At 40.2% G+C, this 24,461-nt stretch overlaps 1 protein-coding gene across 8 annotated transcripts in view; it reads right to left on the bottom strand.

Annotated features, from left to right (window-relative positions):
* Positions 1–24,461, bottom strand: part of LOC126277663 (serine/threonine-protein phosphatase 6 regulatory subunit 3) — a 174,271-nt gene that overhangs the window by 122,648 nt on the left and 27,162 nt on the right. For all 8 annotated transcript variants that reach the window (XM_049977381.1, XM_049977377.1, XM_049977376.1 and 5 more), the window contains exon 4: positions 9,524–9,794. In XM_049977381.1, the coding sequence (XP_049833338.1) occupies positions 9,524–9,794 (271 nt within the window). The remainder of the gene's footprint in view (positions 1–9,523; positions 9,795–24,461) is intronic.

The raw sequence follows: 24,461 nt of genomic DNA, 5'->3' as shown, positions 1-24,461 counted from the left end.
TGAACATGAACTCCTTTGTCAGTTATGCTGAGCCTCTGTGTAAATTTTATGTTTTAATTACTGGAGCAAAAACAATTACTAGGACACTTTGTATGGTCTGAGGGCGACACTTGTTTTAAAATGCATGTTGTACAGGGTAATACATGTAAACTGGACTGGGCAGCAGGGGAAGCTATTCTGATAACAATTTTTTCACGTTAAGTCATGAACATCTAGTATGTATTACAAACTGTGAAAAATCCAGGAGGGAATGCCTACAATTTTATGAAAAAGATAGAATCCTACTTACCACATAGAGGAGATGTTGAGTCATGGACAGGCACAACAAAAAGACTGCTATACATTTCAGCTTATAGCCTCAGTTAATTGAACTACGGGGGGGGAGATACTTTGGCATTAGGCTTTCTTGCTGGCTGAAAGCTCAAATGTACTGCAGTCTTTTTGTTGTGCCTGTCTGCAAATCAGTACCTCCTCCACTTGGTGAGTAGCAATCTATCCCCATCATAATATAGTCAATATATACTACAGTATTTTGTATTGTAATTACACTTTATTCCTCGTATACCTAACCAACTAAATCCTAACCCATAACTACTTCACCTTTAAGGGAAGGTATACAAACAAGGGAGTCAAACCTAGTGATACATGGCTGGCGACCACGGGGCCCCGAGCTGAGTCCTGGTATTGCTTTCACTTACTTATGCCAGGCTCCTCACTTTTATCTTTCCGATCTGGCTCCCCTTGGCCAGCTCTTGTTCTTTTCCGACCCTGACACTATTAGGTTTGAGGGCTAGGGGTCTTTCATTTTCCAACCTATACTTCTCATGCAGCGTCTGACCCAGAGTGGGCAGCTGCAAAAGGCGTCTGTATCCCATGTTAGGGGCGGCCCCCAGAACTCCAGAAGGCAACGGAATACCACCACAGATTATAGAGTCCGGAGGTAAAATAGTCCCCCATTCGGATCTCCCGGGGAAAGGGGGGGGGGGGGGGGGGCGGCAACTTTAAAGAAGGCAAAAAAATCGAAATGAGAATTGGTACCTGGAATGATAGAACTCTGCTACAAGCTGGAAAACTAGAAAACCTTAAAAGAGAGATGGAAAAGAATCATATGGACCTTGTAGGAGTTGCTGAGGTAAGATGGAATGGACATGGAGAGTTGCAGTCAGATGAATATGTATTGTACTACTCGGGAGGAGAAGTAAAAAGAATGAATTGAGTACAAATGATTATGACAAAGGAATTGGCTTAACATGTGGAATATGTAGACTATGCAAATGACAGGGTTATTGGTGTAAGGCTGAAAGGAGCACAAAAAGATTTACTGATTGTCCAGGTGTATATGCCAACTTCAGAACATGATGACCAAATTGTAGAGGAAATGTACAGTGTAATAGAGAGAACAATGGACGAAAATAAAAAATTCTGCAAAATAGTAAAGGGAGACTGGAACGCCATTGTGGGAGAAGGGAAAGAGGGAAACATAGTAGGCAGTCATGGTTTTGGAAAGAGAAATGACAGAGGTGAATGGTTAATTGACTTCTGCAGGGAAAGGCAGCTGGTAGCAGCAAACACATGGTTCAAGAACCACAAGAGGAGGCTCTACACTTGGAAATCACCAGGGGATAAATACAGAAACCAAATCAATTTTATACTGGTAGAAGAAAGATACAGGAACGGAATCAAGAAGGTGCACACATTGCCAGGTGCAGATATTAACTGTGATCACAACTTACTTATGGCAGAAATATAAATAAGAATGAAAAAAACTGAAGAAGGCGACCATGGTGAAGAAATGATTTCCGAGATGAAGGAGAGAAGAAAATTGAAAAACAAGAACACTGAAGATGCAAGAAAGAAATACCGAAGGTTAAATAATGAACTGAGAAGAGAAACAGAGCAGGCTAGGAAAAAATGGCTAAAAGAGAAATGTGATGAAATTGAAGAACTGGACAGGAAGGGAAGATACGACTTACCATACAACAGAGTAAAGACTATGGCATGGGAACAAAACAGAGCAGGAAGTGCTACTGTGGAAATTTTGAGTAAAGATAAAGAGGTAGTGTACAAAGATCGTGACGTCCTCCAGAGATGGGAAGAATATCTAAAAGAGCTATACGACACAAATAGCAAACCAGAAACTCTGGAACTTGAATCACACAACAGTTTAAGTGATGATGAAAAGGAGCAACCTTCATAATGGAAGAAGTAAAGTCTGCCATAGCTGCAATGAAAAATGGCAAAGTGGTAGGTACAGATACAATACCGCGAGAAATACTAAAATGCTTGAACCATGATGGAATAAGAGAAATATTGAGGTTATGTAATAAAATATAAGACAGTGGTGAATGGCCTGAGGACGTTCTGACAACAGTAATGATCCCATTACAGAAAGAAACAAGGAACGAAGAAATGCAGCGAGCACAGGACAATCATCCTCATTTCACATGAAGCCAAAGTGATGTTAAAAATAATTAATAAAAGACTTGAAAAAGTAATGGAGGAGAATCTTGGCGAGGAGCCGTTTCGCTTTACACGGAATACGGGCACCAGAGATGCAATAGGGCTTCTAAGAATCTTGAGAGGAAGGTTTATTGAAAAAGGAAGAGACCTATATATGTGCTTCATCAATCTAGAAAAGGCATTTGACAATGTGGTTTGGGACAAGCTGGCCGCTATAATGAGGGAAAAGAGAGTGGTCTGGAAAACCAGAAGACTTATAAACTCATTATATCTTAATCAAAAAGTTTCAGTTAAAGTGAGAGGAGAAAGTACAAACTGGATCAAACTAAGAAAAGGAGTAAGACAGGGGTGCTGTCTATCACCTACTCTTTTCAACCTCTACTTGGAAAACATGACTGACCAAAGCTCAATACATGACAAAGGAGTAGAAATTGGAGGATGAAGAGTAGGTTGTTTGAGATTTGCTGATGACATGGTCATTTTAGCCACAGGGAAAAAAGAATTACAGGATTTGATGGACACCATTGCAACTAATGGAAAAAAATATGGAATGAAAATTAACACAAATAAAGAACAGTATTGGCACTAGGAGGAAATAAGAAAATAAAAATTATGCTGCATGGAGAAATACTAGAACAGGTGCAAAATTTTAAGTATCTTGGAAGCAGGATAGACACCGACTGGAAGTGCACCACAGAAATTAAAACAAGGATAGCAATGGCAAAAGAGGCGTTTTATAAGAAAAGGAGAACTTTCTGCAGTGATCTGGACAGAGAACTCAAAGAGACTCATAAAATGTCTTGTATGGATTGTTGTTCTATATGTCACTGAAACAAGGACTACAAGGAAAAAAGACAGAGAAAGGCTGGAGGCTTTTGAGATCTGGACATGGCAGAGAGCGGAAAGAATAAGTTGGATGGACAGAGTAAAAAATGAAGAGGTGCTGAGAAGTGTGGGAGAGAAAATACAGTTACTAGATGTAATAAAGAGATGAAAAAGAAATTGGATTGGGCATATATTAAGAAAGAATGACAGACTGATAAAAACAGTTTTAGAACGTTATGAAGAAGGGAAAAGGAAGTGAGAGATTCCAGATACTGGATGTCATGATGGACGGCACAACATACAGCAGCCTTAAGAAGGAAGCAATGGATCGCAGAAAATGGCAAGGCAAAGGACCTGCTAATTTAGCAGATAAATGATGATGATGATGATGATGATGATGATGATACAAACAAATTTGTGGCACAGTGATGGGCACCCGCATGGCACCCTCCTATGCTAACCTCTTCATAGGCTACCAAGAGGAAACATTCCTAGCTTCCCAAACCCCAATCCCCTGGTCTGGTTCAGGTTTATTGATGACGTCTTTATAATCTGGACCCAAGGCCAGGGCACCTTATCCTCATTTCTCCACAATCTCAACACCTTCTCTCCAATGCACTTCACCTGATCTTCCTCCACCCATCATGCCACCTTCCTAGATGTTGATCTCATCCTCAGAGAGCTAAATCTATATATCAGTCCACATCAAACCCATTATTCACCAACAGTACCTGCAATTTGACAGCTGCCACCCCTTCCACACCAAAAAATCCCTCCCATACAGCTTGGCCACCTTTGACACATGCATCTGCAGTTATGATAACTCCCCTGCCCAGTATGGTGAAGGCCTCACAAAGGCAGACAGGCAATACCCCCCAGACCTAATACACAGACAGATCTGTGACATACCCCCCTCACACCTGATCCTCACTTTCACACCAAGAAGCAACCACAAAGAAACACCCTCCTTGGCACTCAATACCACAAGAGACTTCAACGACTGAACCATCTCCTCCGTCAGGGCTTTGATTATCTATCGTTATGCCCTGAAATGAGAGACATACTATCAAAGATACTTCCATCCACTCCCAAAGTGGTGTTCCACCGTTCACCCAACCTCCGCAACATACTAGTCCAACCGTATTCCACTCCCATACCCAATCCACCAAGATGCAAGACCTGCCCTATTCACCCACTCACCACAACCTACTCCAGTCCTATCACAGGCTTCTCCTACCCCGTCAGAGGCTGGGCCACCTGTGAAAGTAGCCATGTAGCTCTGCTGCAACCACTGCACATATTTTACATTGGTAAGACAACCAACAAGCTTTCAACCAGAATGAATGGCCAGCATCAAACTGTTGGCGAAAACAAAGTGGACCTCCCAGGGGCACAACGTGCAGCACAGCACAACATGCGAGATTTCAATGGAGGCTTCCAACTCATGCCTCCCCACCACCACCACCACCACCACCACCACCACCACCACCAGCTTTTCTGAGATGCACAGATGGGAGCTATTTTCACAGCACATTCTTCGCTCCTGTAACCTCCCTGGCCTAAACCAAAGGTAAATCGCTGCGCCCCCCCCCCCCCCAACAGAGGGTGTGTGTGTGTGTGTGTGTGTGTGTGTGTGTGTGTGTGTGTGTGTGTGTGTGCGCGTGCGTGCGTGCTATCACCCCATGCCCTAGCCTGTAAAATCTCTTGATCAGCCATCTGCCACCTGCACCCCTACCTAGCCCACGGACAGCTCCCCATTCTCCCAAGAGCCACTAGATGCTATCCCTAAACCACCTCTCTGCCTCCTGCCTCTTTCCATCCCTCACCTCACCCCACCATCCACCCCCACCTCACCGCAGCTCACTCACTGTGGGACAGGACACCACACTGAGTGAGCTGCGGTGAGGTGGGGGTGGATGGTGGGGTGAGGTGAGGGATGGAAAGAGGCAGGATATATGTGTGTGTGTGTGGATATGTGTGTGTGTGTGTGTGAGAGAGAGAGAGAGAGAGAGAGAGAGAGAGAGAGAGAGAGAGAGAGAGAGAGCTCGAGAAAGGAATTTCATTCCAAACGCTAGCAAAGCAAATCTCTGTACCTTTTGTTTGTTATCTGTCAACAACACAGTACTTCTGCCTTTTTGGGAGTCGTCTCTCTATTCCTAAATAATTTGTGTTTAACAGTTCACAGGCCACTCCAGGTCATTCTGCACTGTACAATCAGCGACTTGACTTTTATGTTGGTGACCTGTTAGCGACGAGAAAGATCTCTATTATTGTTTTTCTCTATTCTTTTCTTTTTCTCTCTTTTCCCTTCAAGAGCGCACTGGGCAGCTTTGAACTCTGATTTTTTTTTTTCTGCATTTTGGAATTATTACTGGTTAGCATGTTGGAATCTACTAATGATTACCAGTATTTTGATGTCTTTTGCGAACCAGTGATATTTAATTATTTGGGGAATCTGCCGCCAAAGAACACTGACGACCGTGCCAGAGTAAAGCTCGGGCCACATTGCTGTGTTCAAACAAGTGCACCGAAGTATAGCTCAGGCTGTAATTTTCTCTATGCGCAAGCCACACACCGCTAAAAAACTGGACTCATTAAGTATGAGAACAACGTATGGACATCTCGCTACCTGCTCCTTGACAGGTGTTGTCTTCAGTTGACAATTTCTAAAATAACTTTGAAACAAACAGCAGTGAACGTAAGAGATGTTGTCGTGATTGATTCAGCCAATGTGTGTGCATGTAGCAAGTTTTGTACTTCAACTAATTAGATTTTGCAGTGTGCTGTAATTCTGATAAAATATGTCACATTCTTTGGGTGAGCAAGGAATGTTTGGAAGCTTGGGAGGAAGAATTCAGTGATTTTGAACTGTAGGGAGAAATATCTCAATGGGGACAGGCTGAAGAAAATTCATATTAAGGTAAGCTGCAGTCTGCTTCAATTATTCATCACTGCTGTTGTTGCTACAAAAAGTGCTGCTGTAATTATAATTTAGTTCTGTTTCATTTGTCTTAATCTCTTTTGTTTTACAGACGAAGTTTGTGATGAAACAGCATACAATATTTGTTTCCGAGATTTGTTTGGAGAAGACGAGACAATTCGCTGGCTAAACAAGTAGTAAAGGACTAGTATTGTCTGAATGCAACTGTGTCTGCCTGCCACAATACTTCAGTCTTTTCCATACAAAAGACAATTACATGTGAAATTGCTCAAGAGCTCACATTCCACTTTTGTTTTTTAAGGATAATTTTACTTTTCACAATCTTTACTGAATTAGCCTTTAACATACATCAAATACAAATGTGCCATAGCATTTTAAATGACGGCATAATTGTCTCGTTTCCTGGGCCACAATTTTTTCTGACTGCCTGGACCCCAAAGTGTTAAACACGCAATCCTTACTGCACCTTATTATTATTGTTATTATTTTATTTCATGTTTAAATGCCTATTTATAGGACAATAATTTCAATTATTTGTATGTTTTATTTTACTGACTGAATACCGTATTTATTCGAATATTAGCCGCACTAGAATCTAAGCCGCACCTGAAAAATGAGACTCGAAATAAAGGGAAAAAAAATTTCCCGACTAAGCCACTCCTGAAATTTGAGACTAAATTCCAGAGGACAAAAAAGTTTTAAGCCCCAGCTCCAAATCAAAACAAAGTTGGTCCATTGTAATATGAGACACAATTAGGCCGAATGAGTGACGATACAGTTACAGTAGTTTGGTTCGAATCGTAAGCTTAGTAGTTATCTTTACCAGGTAGCCATTGCTATGCATCAGGCACTCCCCATCTGTATTTATACGGGTACCCTTCCTTTTTCACATGTTTTGTCTGGTTTGAATTGATTGCTTATTTTTCTTTGATAAGTGCCGTTCTCTTTATTATAGGTGTTTACATCACTCTAAGCTGAAAATGCAGTACTGTACTGTGTCATGCATTGTTTGTCGCATTCTGATGATGACTGTTTACGGTCTGTCGCCGCTTGCGGCATGGCTTACTTTTGTGCATGCTACCACCGCTTTAAAAAAAAGAAGAAGAAGAGAGGAATCGTCTCATTAGCGAAACAATGGCAGGAGACTGCTATTTGTTGTTACTTACACTGCTGCTTTCTTTGATAATGATCAACAAGAACCAATTAATAGACTGCGTATGATAGAAGATGTTCTGAAAGAGAGTTCAGCAAAAATTTTTCTCCGCTTGAAAATCTTTGCGGACACCTCTTTAGTACATTACATTCTGCAGCGAAACTAGAGTCATCTTAGATTTAAAAATCTAGTCAATTGCCGTGCTTCATTTCTGACTGTATCACTATTAGGCATAAGAATAATACGAATATAAACATGACATGACATATGTATATTCTTCCGCGTTTGCTGTTGTCTCACTCTAGTTTCGTAGTTTATTACACAGGCAGGAATTAAATGAGATAGCAGCAAACACCAAAGAATACATGGTAAAATGATTATATTCATATTATTCTTATGATGAAGAGAATACTGCATGTGATTCACAATTCATAAAAGATCCTATTAGCAACCATCTCTTCTCACAGGTAGGAAAGAATTCAAAATGTAGTTGGCCATATTGACAAACATCCCAAACAGTCTTGCCAGCCAGATTTTCGTAGTACATTGAAATGCTGCTACATTCGAAGATGAACAATACAAAATTTGTGTTTCTTTCGTTGGATAATGTATGCAAATGCAGTGGTCGAAACTCGGGGTGGAGAAAAAAAGCTCGTCTTCCACTATATATACTGACGCAGAGGTTTTGGTGCCAGTATTTATCTTTGTGCCTGCAAAGCATGCCTGTGTATCGCTACATATATTCGACGGCAGAAGTTAGTTGTGGCGGCACCTACCAACATTTTTCAGAACTTCCGCTTACTTTGCACTCAATTCTAAGCTGCAGGCAGTTTTTTTGGATCACAAAAACTGGAAAAAAAGTGTGGCTTAGATTTGAGTAAGTCATTTCGTGTCACCTACCATAAATCATACATATATAAAAAAAAGGGGGCAATACTCTATCATTTTGTTGATGTTACATTTCTTTCAACCTTTATCTTATTTATTTTCAAGTAACTCGTCAAAACTTAGATAATTTAGACAGTGGGATCACGAGTTGAAGTAATTTGGTAGCAAATTTAGCTGCTGGACATGAAAGCACACGTTGCTTGAGGCGACTGTATGATAATATGGGGCTAATATTCCAAACAGTCTCTCTCTTCCCCCCCCCCCCCCAATCCGCGCGCGCGCGTGTGTGTGTGTGTGTGTGTGTGTGTGTGTGTGTGTGTGTGTGTAGTGTTCTTCACACTTGTATGAAGCAATTGGTTTTCCTAATCTAGATAATCATCTGGCAATGCAAGATACTAGCACACAAGAGTAACATCACAGAATCACTATTACATATAACTTCCTGATTGCGTCCAAATGTAATGCCAAACAGAACAATTGTTTCCAGATAAGAATTAACTTTCAGTAAGTGAAAGCAACAATGACAAAAGATCAAACAATTTACAGCAACCTGCTGAGTTAAACAAGTCAGAAAAGAAAGCATACTTAAACCACATTAATGATGTCACCATTCTAGTTCTAAACTTCATGACAAGACAGAGCAAGTCAATTTAAGCTCTTTTGGTTCCTTTTCAGATGACTATTTCCGATTGGTTCTAGTCTAACTGTCCTTTACGGAAATCAATGGCTCAATATTAACTGTAATATGATTCAAATTCTTTTCATTTAATAATTAAGGAGTACAAAGACAAATCCAATTTTGATACCTGCCTGGTACACAGTTAATAAAATCAAGATAATTAGAATGAAATTCATGAAGAAAATACGTTGGAATGAAAGTAACAAAATTGTGCAAAAACTTCAAAAATAGAACAAGAATTTTATAGTCAATCCCTTGGAAGCGATGATTGAGCAGAACATTCAACTTCACTTGCAATTAATGTCTACCTAAAACTTCCAGAGACAGGCTAATAACTCTCCAAGGCTCATACAGTGCTACTACACGAAGGGCAAAACACAGCAGCAGTGACAGTACGAAGCACGAAGGTTAATCAAGAGCACTCAGTATTTTAAGGCTGACAGACCTCCGCATACTTATTCAAAGCTGAGTCAGGTTCTGAAGATACACTATCTGTAAAATTAATTACATCAGACTATATTATATGCATTTCAGTATATCAAAAAGAGAATTATACAACGTAGTGAAAGGGACTCACCTGCTCAGCTTTTCTTGTAATAAGCACACTTAGTAATTTACTGAAGAACGAGGCCAACAATGGATTTAGTGGTGCATCTCTCTCAAGGAAGCTGTACAACTTTTCAAGTAACGTTTCATTGCCAGCAATTCTTTCATTAATTGCTGGCACATCACAAGTCAACAGTTCACATGCTATATTCGGGTATTTATATCGAGATCTTTCCTCTACATTATCAGGAGGATCTAAAGTTAGTGATATCAATTCTTCCATTACACTTGGTCTTGATAAGCTGAAACAAAAAAAGAACATATCATAATATAATAATACAATATTTTCAGCTAAAATGGTGAGCAAATCTGACAGAAAATAAGCTGGAGCCGTTTCATGTGTATATGAAACACACTGTACTAAAATGTGGTGCACTGTGAACTGTGTGTTACAAGCAACATACAGTGGATTTTCCTTCCACCGTAGCAACAATCTGTGACTCAAAGGGCTGCGTCCTACGTGAAGACGTGTGAAAGGACCTCATCCTGCCTGCATGGTTGGAACGAGGTACATCATGACTGCTTTACTAGACGTAGCTTATGGTCTGTCACTTCCAGTCACTCGTCTTCCAATCAGTGCATGAATGTACCTCAACAGCAAGGTGATGGCATGAGGGGGGATGGCACACCGAACTGTCTGATGATCAGGACCTGACTCCTTGGCTGCTACATCTGCCATTTCATTTCCCATGTGCCCTGGTACCCAGCAGAAAGACATCTCCTTGTCTAGCCTCTGTAACTGGAGCAGGGTGTCCTGTATATTTCAGACACGTGTATCTTCTGGTTATAAGTGTTATACACATATAAGAGCACTGAGGGAATCTGGACATACGAGGAGTTTAGCATCTCGCCTGCTCCAGTACCCTCAAGATCACATATATAATTCGGAAACTTGTAGGAGGCTGCCATTATGAAGGAGCTAGTAGCAGTGACTGACTGGAATGTTAAGGTAAGATCTCTCTGCCTTGTCATAGCACTGACCATGCGGGTGGAGAGGCTCACGTGTTTGTGTGAAGATGAGAGCTAGACCAACTATAGTGGAGCTATTGGCAGGATCTCCCACACTGAACAGGTTTCAGCTGATGAACCAGACAAAGTGTCTCGCGTACTGCCCCATCTCTCCCATATGCAGTCCTACAAACCTTTGCCAATCCTCCAGGGACCCCATCCAAGGTGTTATGCCATCCATCCCAAGGGGTGTATGGTACATAGGAAAATGTGTCATAAACAGAGTCTCAGGAATACTGGGAAACATATTTGAGTAATGAGCTTTGCACAGTGTTGAGCTCCTTGGTGTCGATCTGGTGTATCCTCTAATTCTCATGAGACCAAAATGGAGAACACAGAAAACAGAAAAAAAATCAAGTGATTTGATGAGACCTGAAACATCCGAGCATCATGGTTGGAACCTATGCAAACTGTTTTTTGCAACTGGATTGGGTGAAAGACCAATGAGGAAGTGGAAATTGTCACTGAAGTTTGACCAGGTCAACATCAAATCCTTGCCTGGGACTGAAGAGGAGGAAACATCTCAGATAAAACAAAGAAAAGGAAGATGAACAACGGCTTCCTAACCATAAATGGAGGCCAGCAAAAGGTCTTGGATGAAGAACTCCAAATAAACACTGTCTCAAGAGTGAAAGCGGTATACAGACCCCTTGCAATTCCAAGACAGGGAACAAGAGAAGAAGGGAGTCCAATACTCCCACTTCTCAGAATCAAGAAAAAGCAGAGGAAAGAAACAGGGAAACAGTTCTACATCTGCGTCTACATACATACGCTGCAAACCACTGCACGATATGTGGCAGAAGGTACCTTGTTGCCCTACTAGTCTCTTTGTACCACTACTAGTCATCTCCTTTCCTGTTCAACTCACAAATAGCAAGTGGGAAAAATGAGATCTTATATGCCTCCGTAGATGACTTAATTTCTCGTCTTCCTGGTCCTTACACAACATGTATGTTGGCAGCAATAGAATTTTTCTGCAGTCAAGTTTAAATGCAAGTTCTCTTAATTTTCTCAACAGTGTTCCTTGAAAATAATGTCACATTCCCTTTCCCCCCATGGGTGGGGATGCAAGTCCATGTTACAACTTCAGGAGGGTCTATCTGGATAGAGGTGCTCTAATAATGTTTGTGAAGAGATGGCAATAGTGGGCTGGCTTAAGGAGGTGGCTTCCTAAGATAACTTTTTAAAAATGCTCCTCCAAAGAAGCTGTTCGAGAAAGCCACAGATGCAGAACCAGGTATCAGCAGAGAACTGGAAAGTAATCAACTGTAAGATTGTATCTGTTGGCCAGACACCTTATGGTGAAAGTCAGTGACAAACCCCTGAGGACAATGCAAGAACAGGATTGAGATTACTGTCAGGATAATTAAATACATCACAAGCAACCATAGCAGCAAGTTGGCAGCTGCAAGTGTTGCAGATAAATCATCCCAGAAACCTATTAAAATAAAGGGGTATATCAGGTTTCAAATGAAGTCAAGGTATGTTGGTTTATCCTAGAGATCTATCTAACTCCACAACAAGCATTTACGTCAAGAATGAGATTACATTCATGCCGAAGGCAGACTTTTGTTCCAAGGACTTAGAGACTACCTTGATGAGAAAGTGTAAGGAAAAATTCACGAAAGAAACCCTATTGGCCTCAGTTTACCTACTTTACAAGGCTAGTGCTTCTCCTTCCCAGGAAGTGAGGAGACTGGAAGATAGCTGCTCACAGTTGAGTGACAATGGTTGGTTGGTTGGTTGGTTCTGTTGGGATTCCAAGGCCCACAAACTGTTGGGAAGCAGTGACACCAACAGCTAAGATGAGTATCTACTCTAACACCTGCTTGAAAGCAACTCTGAGATCTTTAACAGGGTGAAAGGACACATCTTTAGCAATAGAAGAAAAGAAGTAATTGACATTACTTCTGGGTCCATCTTAATAGGTAACTATGTGATCCTTCTCTACACTTACATTATGTTTCGAATTTGAAATGGGTATTAGACCATGGCCTATAGCAATCCTTGGATAATAGACTGGGACTCATGGGGGAAGACCTAAGCTCAAGATTATCTGAAGGCAGAACTCAGATAAAAATATCAGTAGATCTTGTGGAAATCGCAGGCAGAGCAATGTGTGCAATTTGACAACCAACAAGTGTACAAGCATGATGTACCTAGGCTGCACAATAGCCTGGAACTGCAAAGGAAAAATGGAAGCAAACTGTTCAACATTGCAAGAAGGGAAGGGAAGGAAAATGCGAAAAATGTTGGAAGACCCTCATCAAACACAAACTTGCAATTACGCAAGCAAAGTTATCATCTTGGAAGGTATTCTGTGAGGCAGTAGGTACAGTTACTTCTACCTCTAGTTCTACATCTTTTAATGCTACTGGTCATTTTCTTTCCTGTTCCACTCGCAAATAACATCAGGGAGAAATGACTGTTGATATGCCTCCATGCTAGTCCTAATTTAATCATACCTTATCTTCAATGTCTTCACACAAAATGCATTTTGGTGGCTGTAGAATCATTCCGCAATCGGCCTCAAAGATCAGTTCTCCAAATTTCCACAACAGTGCTGTGTCAAAAGAGTGTGTTCCCTCCAGTGATTCCCATTTTAGATCATAAACCATCTCTGTAATACTTGCATGCTGAATAAAACTTCTAGTAACAAACCTAGCAGCACACCTCTGAATTGCTTCAAACATGACTTGGTGGGGATCCTAGACACTCAAACAATACTCAAGAATGGATCACACTAGTGTTTTATATGTTCTCTCTTTTATGGATGAGCTACACTTCCCCAAAATTCTCCCAATAAAATGAGTCTAGCATTCGCCTTCCCTACTAACAACCTGATGTGCCCATTCCATTTTGCTTTGCTTTGCTCTGCAACATTACACCTTGATTTGACTCTGTCAAGCAGAACCTTACTAATGCTTTATTTGAAAGTTACAGGATTGTTTTTCCTACTCATCTGCATTCTCTTACACTTTTCTACTTGAAGAGTAAGCTGCCATTCAGCACGTAAAACTATAAATTTTATCCAAGTTATCTTGTGTACTTTTACAGTCACACAATAGCGACAACTGCCATACACCACAGCACATCAGCAAATAGACTTAAATTGCTGCTGATCCTGAACCCCATATCATTTATGTATATAGAGAGCAAGGGTGGTCCTCACACTTACCTGTGACACTCCCGACAATAACTTTGTCTTTCATGGACACTTGACTTCAAGGACAACATACTGAGCTCTTTTACTTAAAAGGTCAAGAACCTAAACTGTATGCTTAGACCTCTGTCAGCAGTCTGCAATATGACATCCATGTCAAACACTTTTCGTCATTTGTAGGATATCAAGTGAGAAAACAGTAGCTTCACATGAGTGATACTTTATAAATTCATGCCAATTTGGGGACAGAAGATTTACTGTCTTGAGGAAATTTAATATATCTGAACTCAGAATGTGTTGAATTCTGTAGCAATTGATGTTAAGGATACTAGACTGTAATTATGCGGGTCCATTCCTTTACCTTTCTTATACACAGGAGTTACCAGCACTTCTTTCCAGCCACTTGGGAGTTTTTGCTGGGCAAAAGATTTGCAATAAATGCAAGACAAGTGAGGGGCCAATGTCCCAGAGTACACTCTGTAAAACTGAACTGCGATTCTATCTGGAGTTGATGACACATGTTTTCAACCGCATGAGAAAACACGGTGAGCGTATTCCATGGGGGAGAGGCAGAGGACTGCACATTAGAACTGGTAATCCCACCCACAGGTGATATCAGGAGGTCAACATTCATCAGATGCAAAGATAATGGGCTGCATATGACGATTAGGGAATTGACAAACAGCAACTGCATAGGAGATCACGGGTTGGTACCATTGGAACTGAAGAAGTAAGATACACCCCCCCCCCCCTTTCAGCAAGGAGACTATCTTTGGGACTAGTTCAGAAGGCACCAGTGGTCAGACAAACTCCATGATAATGGAGTGGGTCTAACAATATCTTAGCCAAAGGCACTGCCAAGCCATAAACTGCCCCAAGACACATGAGCAAGGAAGCAGATAGTGGTAAGCTTCCGTGTGTGACTAGCCTTTAGTTGATGAATATAGGGCAGCCAAGCCAGTATTTTTTTTTAACAACAAGTTTGCCCAAAAAACTGAACTGTGCAATAACTTCCAAGCACTGGGCAGCTAAGTACAGTCTGGCACAGACTGGACCATGGTACAATAAAAGAAATGCATAACTGCCATTTATGCAAGACACAAATGGAAACCATAGGAAAGGATCCATGCAGAAGCCTATTAGATGGTGCCCTGGAGCTGGCATTCAACCAAGGCTACAGTGTGGTATCTGTACCAAATGTAAAAGTCTTTGACAAACAGCACAATAGTGACCGGCAGCCTGACAGACACCACTACGCCCACTGACTCTGATGAAATGTGTAACACTCAGGACAGAGCACTGTGGGATGCTGTTCTTTTGGACCCATGACGTGCTGAGGGAAATACTAACTCTGACCTAAACAATTGGTGGGATAAAAAATGACAAACTGTTAAGAAGCAGCAAAAGCCCCAGCCATGGAGAATAAGTAAAATGTGATGGTGCCAAGCGGTGTCATATGCCTTATGTAGGGGGGGGGGGGGGGAAAAAAAGAACTGCAAGGTGATGGTGTTAAGAAAATGCATGTCAGTTTAATGTTTCCAGTGAACCAGATGGTTGTGGATAGTGCCTCCTGGAAACCATACTGATAAGGGGACAAAAGAGCCAGAGACTCAAGAACCCAGCATAATCCAAGGGCGAACAATCTTTCAAGCAGCTTTCAGACCATGTGAGGCTGATCAATGTGGAACTGTCAAGAGACATCTACATCTACATGGATACTCTGCAAAACGCATTTAAGTGACAGCAGAGAGTTCATCGAACCACCTTCACAATAATTCTCCATTATTCCAATCCTGTACAGTGTGCAGAAAAAATGAACACCTATATCTTTCCATGCGAGCTCTGATTTCTCTTATTTTATTACGATGATTATTTCTGCTTATGTAGGTAGGTCACAACAAATTATTTTCACATTTGGAGAAGAAAGTTGGTAATTGAAATTTCGTGAGATGATTCCGTAGCAACGAGAAACACCTTCGTTTTAATGATATCCACCCCAAATTCTGTATCGCTTCAGTGGCATTCTCTTCACTATTTTGCGATAATACAAAATGAGCTGCCCTTCGTTGAGCATTCGCAATGTACTCTGTCAATCCTAACTGGTAAGGAGCCCACAACACACAGCACTAGTGTAAGAGGGGATGGTCAAGCGTAGTGTAGGCAATCTCTTTAGTAGACCTGTTACATTTTCTAAGTGTCCTTCCAATAAAACGTGGTCTTTGGTCAGCCTTCCCTCCAACATTTTCTGTGTGTTCATACCACAAAGTTGTTGGTAATTCTAGTTCCTAGGTATTAAGATGAATTTATGGCTTTTAGATTTGACCGATTTATCATGTAATCAAAGTTATCGGATTCCTTTTAGCACTCGTATGGATGACCTCTCACTTTTAGTTATTTAGGGTCAATTGCCATTTTTTTGCATCATACAGATATCTTTTCTAAATCTTTTTTGCAATTTGTTTTGATCTCCTGGTGGCTTGACTAGTCGATAAAAGACAGCGTCATCTGCAAACAACAGCTGTTCATATTGTCTCCTAAATCTGTTTCTATAGATAAGGAACAGCAATGGGCCTATAACACTACCTTTGGGAATGCCAGAATTCACTTCTGTTTTACTCAACAACTTTCTGTCAATTACTATGAACTGTGGCATCTGTCACAAATCACAAATATAGTCACGTAACTGAGATGATAATCCATAAGCATGCAATTTCACTACAAGCTGCCTGTGTAGTACAGTGTCAAAAGCCTTCTGTACGTCTAGAAATACGGAATCAATTTTAAATCCCTCCTCAATAGCACTGAACACTTCGTGTGGGTAAAGAGCTAGTTGTGTTTTCACATGAATGATGTTTTCTAAATCTGTGTTGACAGCGTGTTAATAGACCATTCTCTTCAAAGTAATGTATAATGTTTGAACACGATATATGGTAAAAATCCTGCTGCATATCGACGTTAATTATATGAGCCTGTAATTTAGTGGATTACTCTTACTACATTTCTTGAATATTGGTGTGTGACCTGTGCAGCTTTCCAGTCTTTGTGTATGGATCTTTTGTCGAGCGAATGGGGGTATATGATATGATTGTTAAGTATGGACCTATTGTATCAGCATACTCTGAAAGAAACCTAACTGGTATACAGTCTGGACCAGAAGACCTGCTTTTGTTGAGTGATTTAAGTTGCTTCACTACTCCGAGGATATCTACATCTATGTTACTCACATTGGCAGCTGTTCTCGATTTGAATTCTGGAATATTTATTTCATCATCTTTTCTGAAATATTTACTTCGAGTCTTTGGTGAAAGAATTTTGGAAGGCAGCACTCTTGTTGATAGTATTTCCATTGCTATTGCATAGAGAAGACACTGTTTGTGTCTTGCCACTAGCATACTTCACACACGACCAGAATCTCTTTGGATTTTCTACCAGGTTTTGAGACAAAGTTTTGTTGTGGAAACTATTATAAGTATTTCACACTGAAGCCTGCACACAACTTAGAGCTGTCACAGAAGATCGCCACTCTCGGAGATTTTGTGTCCGTTTAAATTTGACTTTTTTTTTTCATTGTTTCTGTAACAATGTTCTGACTCATTTTGTGTACCAAGGAAAATCAGCATACATTGTTAATTTGGAAGAAGTGGAGACTGTCTCTCAGGTAGGCATCAAGGTGAGTTTTTATCTGCTTTTTTGAACTGGTGTATTTTTCATTTATTTTTGGGAGGATTGGAGGTTACAATATTCAATCTCGTATGACAACCCTGCATTCACTAATCCCTGTATCTGTTTTGATGCTTGTTATTAGCTCAGGCTTATTTATTGCTAAGAGGTCAAGTGTGTTTAAAGAACTGTTTACTATCCACATGGACTCATGAACTAACTGCTCGAAATTTCAGAGAATGCATTCAGCACAATTTCGGATGATGTTTTATGCATACCTCCAGAATTATACATGTATTTTTTGCCAGCACATCGAAGGTAAATTAAAGTCACCACAACTATAATAGTACGAGTCAGGTACACGATAGAAATCAAACTCAAGTTTTCTTTGAACCTGTCTGCAATTGTAGCATCTGTGTTGGGAGGATGGTAAAAGGATCCAATTATTATTTTACTCTGGTTGCCAAGAATGACCACTGTCAATACTAACTCACTGGAATTATCTACTTTGATTCTGCAACATGATGAACTACTACTACCTACAACAAACACACGAATGCCAACTGTGTTTAGCCTATCCTGTGCATACAGTGCTCTTCATGGCATCCAGAAGGACCTGTTTCACATCTGGACTGACTCCACACGGAGTGCACATTGGTTTTCTTCCCCTTCTTGGCAGCCATGTCCCTAAGGGGCCCCATAATGCGCCTAACATTGGAGCTCCTAACTACCAATAATCCCACCCTCTGCGGTTGTCTGGATCTTGCATGCTGAGAAGTATCATCTGAAACAGGGCAGGCAACTGAAACAGGACAGGCGACTGCACCTGGCTTAATGAGAGTGTCAGCCACAGACAGTACCTGGATCCTGTTTGTCAGAATAACCGCAGAGGCATAATGTGCAGCCCCCTGGGAAGTCTTTTGCCGCCTGCTACACCACAAGCTGATCTCCCACTGGATCACGTGTCAACCTCAGTGTGAGGAGTAGCTGAGCTTGCCACCAGTGAGTATCAATTGGAGAACTCAGATGTGCTGGACATCAGTTAGATCTCCAAACCGGACAACAGTGATGTCCATTCACTGCAGATTCAAGCTGTGTGTCCAAAGCCATCACAGCCTGGAACTGAGAGTGGAGTGTCAACAACTCTGCTCACATGCACACGCAACAGTCACAGTCCCTATCCATACTAAATACCATGGAGAACTACACTACTCAGACAAATGGACTATTGACATGTGCTGTGGAACTCTACTGACGAAAACCCAAGAACTGAGTCTAAGAAATTAGATTAATACACAGAGATTCAAAAACCCAGCCGCAACAACGGCCACCTGGAACGATGGCCATTACCAGGTGCCATGATGCCCCAGGAAGATTGGCATCCCTCCTTGGCATCGACTGGGAACTAGTAGCTCAGGCATCAGTTGTTTGATCCCTGCATTGTCAGTGGGCTCAATCAAAATCACACACAATGAGCCTTCACATCTGATTTGCTACCATATTGGCTCTGAAGTGTAAATAAGACCCTATAAAGATTTAACACTGCATGCAGTAGGTCCTAATTAACATGCTCTTCCCTAGACAGTCCCTGATACACGAAAATTTTAAAAATGGAGGTCAAATGCTGAAGGAGATCACAAATTACTTCAGCCAAAAGTTGGTGTATGCAAGAAAATTCCAAGAAAGGAAGGCAAAACCTCTAGGGAATAGCTGGAGCGACATCAAAGGTTGCCACCACAAGAGAGCATGAACAGGAAGGATAGTCACAGATGAGAGATTATAGTACCAGAGAGGAAGTAGGTGTTGCAATAACCTGGGGCCTCATGTTCACCACACATGTACTCCTGAAAGGGTCCCGAGCCCCCTGAGGGGAACAAACTAATGATGCCAAAGCCACGTTTCAAGAGAAGTTCTGCAATCTTGAACTCATTACACTCATGGTAGGACTAATGACTGGCCATGGAAACTTTAAGAATACTGACATAACGAGCATAAAGGAAGATGCCCCTAAGCGTAGACTATGTGGTGAGAGGGATGAAATCTTACCATATTTAATCTTCCAATGTGAAATGTCAGAGGTCATAATTGGGTCATTAACTCTTTAAGAAATGGTATGTAATAAGGAATTAATAAAGCATCTCCTACTATTGTTTAACGATACAGTCTGGCTTTACTAGAATCACATGGAGAGAAAGAGCACAATAAATTCAGTTCCGATGCAGGCAATAGGAGGCTAAGGCCACTGTTTTGACAAATCAAGAAAAGAATCTTGATTCAATGCAGACTAGTTGTACAACTATCATTTTCCTGGTACCCTGTGTACCATAGTAATGTGCAACTGTTATTGTCAACATTGTGTAAAGGCATAACATTGCTTTTTACCAGTGTTCCACACATAGACTAACATAACGAGTTAAGGAGTGTAGAGATCATCAAAATTGTTGTCAGAGTCTTGTCTTGCAAACAGCTTGTATGGTATTGAAAAATGATAAATGACAGGCTGTCAAACCACACCTAAGCAAACGATGCAAGATATTTGAGCTACCTGCATAAATACTGTGGACCAATACAGTACTCACTACCTAATGCTAAAGTTTGTCTGGTCACAGATGAAAGGTTACACTGTGAACCGTATGAAAGAAGTCTCTTTTGGATTAGAAGCAATTGTTAAGATTGAGACACTTGTGTGACAATTTGGAAGGCAGACTTGAAGGGAAGGAACATGGACCAGTTTGAGAACAATGTAAGAAAAATGTTCACCAGAGCAATTTAAGATCACTAAAAACAAAGATGATCTTCAACGTGCTGCATTCCACCTCCAGAAAATACCAGCAAAATGTAATTAACTCGAAGAAAAAAATATTTAAAGTAAAGGACCCCATAAGATTCAAGCTTCTAAGAATGGGTTACAGTGCAGTGCAATAAAAAACACAAGAAATTAGCAGTTTCAGAGGAAGATCCAGAGTATTACCCCAGTTAAATTCTCAAACCACAACAAATGAGTGAGTGGTAACAGCATCAATGGTGTTGGAAAACAGCTGATTAGTGATCCACCAAACAACTGCCCACTGCCATTGAAATCCATTTGTTGTAGAATCATAACATTTACTGAGTTCAAAGGTAACGAGATATCTGAAGGGGGCGGGGGGAGAAGCATTTTTTATTTTCCAAAAAGCATTCCCAATTTCTTTCAGTTTCACATAAGTCATACTTCCCATTATCTAAAGGCACAGTATGGTAATCAATTATTTAATTAACGTGGGCAGCTTGACATACAGCTTCAATAATAGACAATATTCTTGCAAAAGAGGGGCTTGGGTAAGAAAAGACAAGAGTTAACAAAACGCTTGGATGTACGATCAGATCACTTTTTAGTAACAACTGACTTAACTTTTTTTAAAAAGACGGGGGAAATCACACGTAGTCCTCAGTTGGATGTAAGAACTTACAAGGTGCACCTACTCTAAGAATATACAGTACAACCACACTAATCTGGCCTCAGATGGTCCAACTCCCCACTTGGTCTGGCCATCCCATTTCCAGTGTTTGGCTTCACTGGCCTTTGCTACCGTCAGGTCTGAACTTGTCAATGACTCACCACCTGTGATTTAAAGGCAGTCGATCATTGCTAGATATGTTAGTATGATCACTTTTAGTATGAATTAACTTGTTTCTAACCTGATCAGTAAGTGTTAATGAGCAAACATTTGTTTTATAAATTAGTGACAGGGTTGTTCTTACATACTAAAGTGTGTAAAACTAAATGACAGTACCAACTAAACATAAACATGTATTGTTGTCTTTACAACCAGATGTTGAGCCCAATGACAAGAATGAATAGAACAGTATAGCTGACATTCACTGCACAATTGAAGCAGAATTAAATGACAACCAAATCATCAATGCTGTAGCTCTTAACAACCAAAGAGAACAAGAAAGACAATAACAACAACAGATACCATGACCTATGGCATGAATATCATCTACAGATGCTAAAAGTGCATTTGATAAAGCCACCAGTACATCAGACATCTATGTTCTAAAAATCAAGGTTGTCATTTGAAAGAACATTAGACTCTCTTCATCCTGCTTAAGAATGTAAGATTTCTTAATTTGCAATTTCTCGTGATTTAAACAGTTAATTGCAATTCAGTTGTATGTGTCAATGCAGTACTGTACCAGGTGAACAAGTATGAAATGCAGACTTCAGACAACAGATGTCGCACCAATGCAGTTTGTGCTATAAAGACTAAACACTGTGCCGTATTGTTGTGTCATCAATACGTGTTGATGTGTTCAGTAAACTGAAATTTATACTGAACAACAAGCATTCACAGACAGCATTAAATTTTGTTTTCACTTGAAGAAAATTGACGGTGAATCATATCGATTTCCTCGAGAAGCTTATGGTGAACATGCTCCATCGCAAGATGCTTGTAGACAATGATTTCAGTGTTTCAGAAATGGTGACTTTGATGTTGCAGACAAAGAACACAGAAAATTGAAGGAAAAAACTAAATAAATAAATAAATAAAAATTAAAAAATTAAAAATATGAAGATGAGGAATTGGAAGCATTGTTGAACAAAAATGATTTGCAAACACAAAAGCAATTCACCAGACAGTAGGGTGTAGGTCAACAAGCTGTTTTCAATCGACTGTGAGAGATGGCAAACACTCAGAATATCGGTAGGTGAGTACCACATGAGTTGAACAACAGGAGATTTTGCTCACTTGGTACAAAAGGAAGAAATTTTTGCATTGTACGGTTACAGACGATAAAAGTGGATTTATTTGATAATCCCAAGCAAAAAAAACTCATGGGTAGACCCACACAAACCATCCACAGAGACCACAAGACTGAATCGCTTTGGCAGAAAGACGATGCTCTGTGTTTGATGGAACCAGAGGGGCATGGTCTACTTTGAGCAGTTAAAGCTTGAGGAAACTCGACACCAAAAGTTAGCGACAACTACTCACCAATCTGAACTGTTCGCTGCTTTAAAAAGGGCCACATTACTGAAAGGGACAACACAGTCATTTTTCTCCATGAAAATGTTCCTTCACATACAGCAAAACTGGTTCACAACATGTCAGAAACATTCAGCTGGGAAGTTCTATCCCATGCGGCTTGCTCACCAGACTTGGTTCCTTCAGAGTATCACATGTCTGCACTGATGAGTCTCGCACTCGCTGAGGAGAGTTTTGGTTCATACTAAAATGTGAAAAAATGGCTCAATGAAAAGTTTGTAGCAAAAGGGGAAAATTTTTAGTGGCGTAGTATTCAAAAATTGGACGAAAGATGGGGAAAATGTATAACAAATGACGAAGCATACTTTGAATTAAGCACTATTTATCATTCTTCTGACTAACATTTTATTTTAGGCAAAAAATATCCACATTTCATACTTGTACACCTAATAATAGGAAATGTATAGAGGTTAAACTTTTACTCACAGTATGATCAGACTATTTTACAGTACAGGCACTACTGTACATTAGACTTTCATATCATACTTTTTGTGTCAATCTTTTCTTTTTGTTTTGTTGGTGTTTTAACATGGTACATTATTTCCAGTTGAAAGTTGATGTTTTACTGTTCTGTATTGTGACATTATGGGTCAATAACACTGTTCTTCCGATTATATGACTTTTTTTGCATTCCAACCATGCTCCAGGTCCTGTAGAGAATGGATCTGCAAGGTTCTACTGTAGCATCAAACTATTATAGTAAAAGAGACTACATGAGGAATGCCAAATGAAACCAGTTAGCAACAACATAAATGCAGAATGGAATAATTTCAGAATGGAGTACTATTTAAGAAATTATAATGCACACAGCCACTGAAGACCTAGCAATGTGAAAAATGAAATAGTCTAAAAGGAGGTTACAAATTTGGAATGACCTTATTAGCAAGTTATTAAGAGAAAAAAGGAGGCATATCTAAAAACCCTGTCATTACCCGAAAGACTGAACTGCAGAGAGAATTCTAAACGAATCTGCTTTAGTACAAAAATTAAATGGGGGAGTGGAGACCAATATGTGAGTGAAACAGAACATAATATTCATGGGAGACAAAACATAGCATACAATATTATGAAACACTTGAATAAACAAGAACGATATACTCAACAATTAAATGTAATCTTCAAAAAGGAATGGTTAAAATACTTCTAGTATCTATGGACTGATAATGAAGAACCAGAAATAAACACTAAAACTGGCAATGCTGTAGATCTGGTAACAATGGAAGGGCAACAAAATATGATCAAAGCAACAAAGAACAAAAAGTTGCCTGTCACTGATAACATAAACAAGGAGTTGATTAAACATTCATCTGATAAACTTAACTGTAAGACTCTTAAATTTTATGAATGTTTGCTTGTTGAGCAGACATGTTCCTGGCAAATGGAATGAAGCTTTGGTATGCCCTATCTACAAGTAAGGTGATAAATCATAATGTGCAAATTACTGAGGAATAAATCTAACTACACTCCTGCTACAAACTGTACGCTAAAATTATATACGAGATATTAGTACTAATAGTACGAGCACATACACTGAGGAAATAAAAGTAATGTGACAGGAATATGCACATATATAGAAAGCCGTAGTATCATGTACACAAGGTATAAAAGGTCAGTGCATTGGAAGAACTGTTATTAGCACTCAGGTAATTCAGGTGAAAAGGTTTCCGACATGATTATAGCTACATGATGGGAATTAACAGACTTTGAACGCAGAATGGTAGTTGGAACTAGATGCAAGGGACATGCAATTTTGGAAATCATTAAGTAATTCAATATGCCAAGATCCACAGTGTCAACACTGCATTGAGAATATAAAATTTCAGGCATTACCTCTCACCATGGACAACACAGCAGCTGACGACCTTCACTTAATGACAGAGCAGCAGTGTTTGCACAGAGTTGTCAGTGCTCACACACTCCATGAAATAATGGCAGAAATCAATTTGGTGCATACGACGAATGTATCCATTAGGACAGTGCAGCAAAATTTGGTGTCTACGGGCTATGGCAGCAGATTGTAGGCACACGTGCTTTTACTAACAGCATGA

Source organism: Schistocerca gregaria, chromosome 1 (assembly GCF_023897955.1).
Source record: "Schistocerca gregaria isolate iqSchGreg1 chromosome 1, iqSchGreg1.2, whole genome shotgun sequence".
NCBI lineage: Eukaryota > Metazoa > Arthropoda > Insecta > Orthoptera > Acrididae > Schistocerca > Schistocerca gregaria.
The sequence above is the reverse complement of the archived record's forward strand: the minus strand, read 5'-3'. Positions and strand labels throughout refer to the sequence as shown.